Source organism: Agrilus planipennis, unplaced genomic scaffold (assembly GCF_000699045.2).
Source record: "Agrilus planipennis isolate EAB-ADULT unplaced genomic scaffold, Apla_2.0 scaffold120, whole genome shotgun sequence".
In the NCBI taxonomy this organism is placed as follows: domain Eukaryota; kingdom Metazoa; phylum Arthropoda; class Insecta; order Coleoptera; family Buprestidae; genus Agrilus; species Agrilus planipennis.
The window spans coordinates 826,227-829,905 of NW_020438891.1; the positions used below are offsets into that span (position 1 = coordinate 826,227).

The following is a 3,679-nucleotide window of genomic DNA, read 5'->3' on the forward strand; positions in this document are numbered from 1 at the left end:
GTAAAATAAAAAATCACGAATATTATTTGTAAAATTTATATTAAAAGTAGTCAATATAATCTACAATTATTTTATATGATATAACATTAAATATATGTCTGTTTTTTCTCTCTGCGCTATCTGTTGTTGTCACTTGAGTGACGTAACACTACTGACAAAATTTTTTGGAGCATTTGAACTACTGAGTTATTTCATCGTCAATTTATGACGTCACAATAACTTTAGCCCGTTTCGCGTGGTTCATCTTCATTTTCCAATAATTTATTCCATTATTTCATCACTGAATGAGGTGTTCGTAACACTTAAGCATTTTTAACGCTTTTCTCCGTATTATTTTCTTTTTGCTTTTATGTGTATACCCTATTTCCTATTATTTTCATAATTTTTCTAGATAATCCCCTTAGTCCTTACCACAAAATAACTTTTATAATTTTTATAATTTGGCGTGAATATCGCGCTTAATAGTTTATCTTATCATTTACAGAAATTTGTATCTAGTTTTATAAACAATCAGACGGAGAGTAATGATAAAATTAGAGAAAATGTTGTACTAGCGAATGCAGTGGAAAGTATTCAATATTATAGATAATTATATATTTGGCACATCAAAAATATACGATTTATATAATAAATTGTACGAAAATAAATAAGTAAATAGTGTGAATTAGATAGATAAGTCCGTTCACTTAGAGAAAGGTACAGCGTGAGCGAACGGCAATGGCCAATCCTCTACCGTCAGGTGTATCCAATCGTAAGTCTTTTACTCCGAAAATGACTTCTAACAGTTACCGCCATTAAGGTAGTCCGCGCACATTTATTTGTCATCGTGTACCTTTCTCTAAGTGAACGGACTTACTGTAATCCTTTTTTTTTTGTGTAATGTTTTCGTGCATTGACGAATTTTATCATTGCATATGTACTATGCACTCATTAAAATATATTTAGACTTAACCACCGAAATATAGATCGACTGAGTTACATCATTTCAATTTTTAATATATGATTTCGGTACCAATGCTGATTAATTACTTAGTGATAAGTAATTGTGGGGTGATGAGTTAATAATAGGGGCGGTAATTCATTACAACTTACTTATTTTCAATTAATAGCTGCAGCTGCAAAACCAGCTCTCTTGCCAGTTTTAAAATAGCTTGTGCGTTGTGTCTTTCTGCCATTTCTGAAACGAAAATTTAAAAATAATATGGGATCCCTTTTATCGAGGTAGATATCTGAATGCATGCCTTATTGTTTCAAAAGAGTAGATAGTAAAAAGGGACACTAGGTGTTTAATTCTCTTTGCAAAATTCTGAGCCATATTTTTCAACTAAGTTTTTTAATGATAGATTGAGTAATTAGCAGTTATTATGTTAACTTTGCTTACTACATCAATCCCTCTCTATGTCCGTTATTTATTCCCTCTTTCGTTCATCTAAATCCTTATTTTGGTCACATCCCCTCAGCACATGCAATAATGTTTCATCACCTCTTTCACATATTCTGCATCTCCCTTGTTCCCTCTTTATGCTATAGTTGCACAGTCTACTTTCATACCCTACCCTTAATCTTGCTATTCTTCCATTTTACATAGTCTACCTCACTATCAGTCTACCAGTACTTCCAACACAAAGGTTTCATAGTTTCATACATTCCACATACTTCGACTTGTCAATTATTCTCAGAACATCCCCCTTATTATTTCCCGAAAGCTTATTTTCACAATTTTTCTTATACTCATTTCCATCTTTATCCATTCGTTTAATTGCCTCTGAAAGATTCCTCCCTTTCTTTATTGTATCTATTTTTATACCAATTTTTAAGGTAATCTTTCTCATTCCTTCCGTCTTATAACTCCCTCTTGTCATCATCATAAAGTCGTCAGTCCTAAAACTAGTTGGACACGCACCTCCAATCTTTTCTATCCTGAGCTAATCTTCGCATTTCTTCAAAACAAGAACAACCCACATCCTTAACAATTTGAGAACAATAATCTAATCCAGGTCTACCTCTACCCCCTCCCCTAACTCCTGCTTCTGCCTCTAATATGTCTCCGATTAGACCTTCATCCCTGAGAAGGTGTCCTACCAACCTATCTGGCCTATCTCTTATTGACTTCCATAGAGTCCTCTGTTCTCCTATTCTATCCACGGTATCCTCATCATCCTCCTGTAACACCACATTTAAAACGCCTCTAACCTTTTCTTTTCCGCAGCGCCCAACGTCCATGTTTCGCACCCGTACAGCGTCGCACTCCAAACATTTACTGTTATTCTCACCTATTACTAGGTCTAGATTACATTCATCAATGTGAACAAATCGATAATATGCTTGTTTATTTACGTTGCCGGTAGCAGGTGGAACACGGAAGGTCAAAAACTGGATCGCCAAAAATTTTTTGAAAGTAAATTACTTACTCAAATTATTTAAAAGACTATATTTTTTCTAGACCTCGATAAAAATTTTCAAGAACATGCGGACTCTACTTAAAATTACTTGTCGACCCCTGCTTTTTAGGTATGCATATAGGTACTTTTTTATGTTTTACGCAATGATGTTTCGAATCGCTACTAATAAATAATTGAAACAAATGCCTATACATATAATCCATTTTAAAACAAAGAAAGAATGCTTTGCTTCACCGGTTTTTAATACAATTAAAAAACTTCAGCAGCCAGTAAGTCTCAGAAATTCGTAAAGAACTGTATGATCCTTGATAATTACGTTAATTGATATTAACATCGCTGCTTACAACAAACAAATAAATATTTTTAACGTTTCAGTATATACAGTATTTTTGCTTAGTACTGTACGTTACTCTAATAAACTATGTTAAAGTTTAAATTTCAATATCATGCGAAAAAGAAGATAAAAGCTAGGAAATTGACCGCAGAAGGTCACGAACTGCAAGACGAGTAAAGACGAACGTGCAATAACAGTATCAGACAGCTGATAATAAACATGAACTCTTTGTGTTTAGTAATCAAAAGTGCAGTGTTTATGATAAGAGAACAACGCATCGTAGTAAAACAAAAGACGGTTTAGTGCATCTATCTATGCAATAATAATAAAAAAGCTTTTCGTGGTGAAGTAAAACTTTAAATTACGCGTTGTAAATTTGAAAGTTAATATTATATTATACATACTTATGTGCATTAAATGACGCTTGGGATTTTCGCAAAATGACAGAAAAATACTTCAACTGCCAGGTGTTAAAACGGTATGTTAATTGTTTAATTGTCTTAGTTCAATTTAAAATCTAATATCTAAGAAAAAAGCAAAACAAATTTGAAGCTTTCGCCTTCTAATCGTAAAACAAAACAAACGTGAATTTTGTTTTCAGGCAAGTAATAATTTTTAATTGTATATATATAATAAGCCCTATCCGCTCTGCTTAATTAACATATCTAAAAAAGCACAAAAAATATTTTTCAAAGAAAGTAGTTACTGATAAGTATTACCGTTAATACGTAAAGGCGAAACTAAAAGCTCATTTCTTTTCTTCTTACGTTATTACGATTAAATTCTACGTTGAATCCAAGAAATTAGTAATTGAATGATTTAAATTGTTAATATTTATTGTACTTATATCTAAACAGAAATCCTTCTTTTGTTATGATAACATCACAAAATGAGATAATTTGAACAAAGAAAATTATCATGTTTATTTATAATATAAATTACA

General features: G+C 32.0%; 1 protein-coding gene across 1 annotated transcript in view; it reads right to left on the reverse strand.

Annotated features, from left to right (window-relative positions):
• LOC108742926 (small G protein signaling modulator 2-like) overlaps positions 1-3,679 on the reverse strand; it is a 23,473-nt gene that overhangs the window by 3,505 nt on the left and 16,289 nt on the right. The window contains exon 12 of the mRNA XM_025981880.1: positions 1,093-1,177. Coding sequence (XP_025837665.1) covers positions 1,093-1,177 — 85 coding nt within the window. The remainder of the gene's footprint in view (positions 1-1,092; positions 1,178-3,679) is intronic.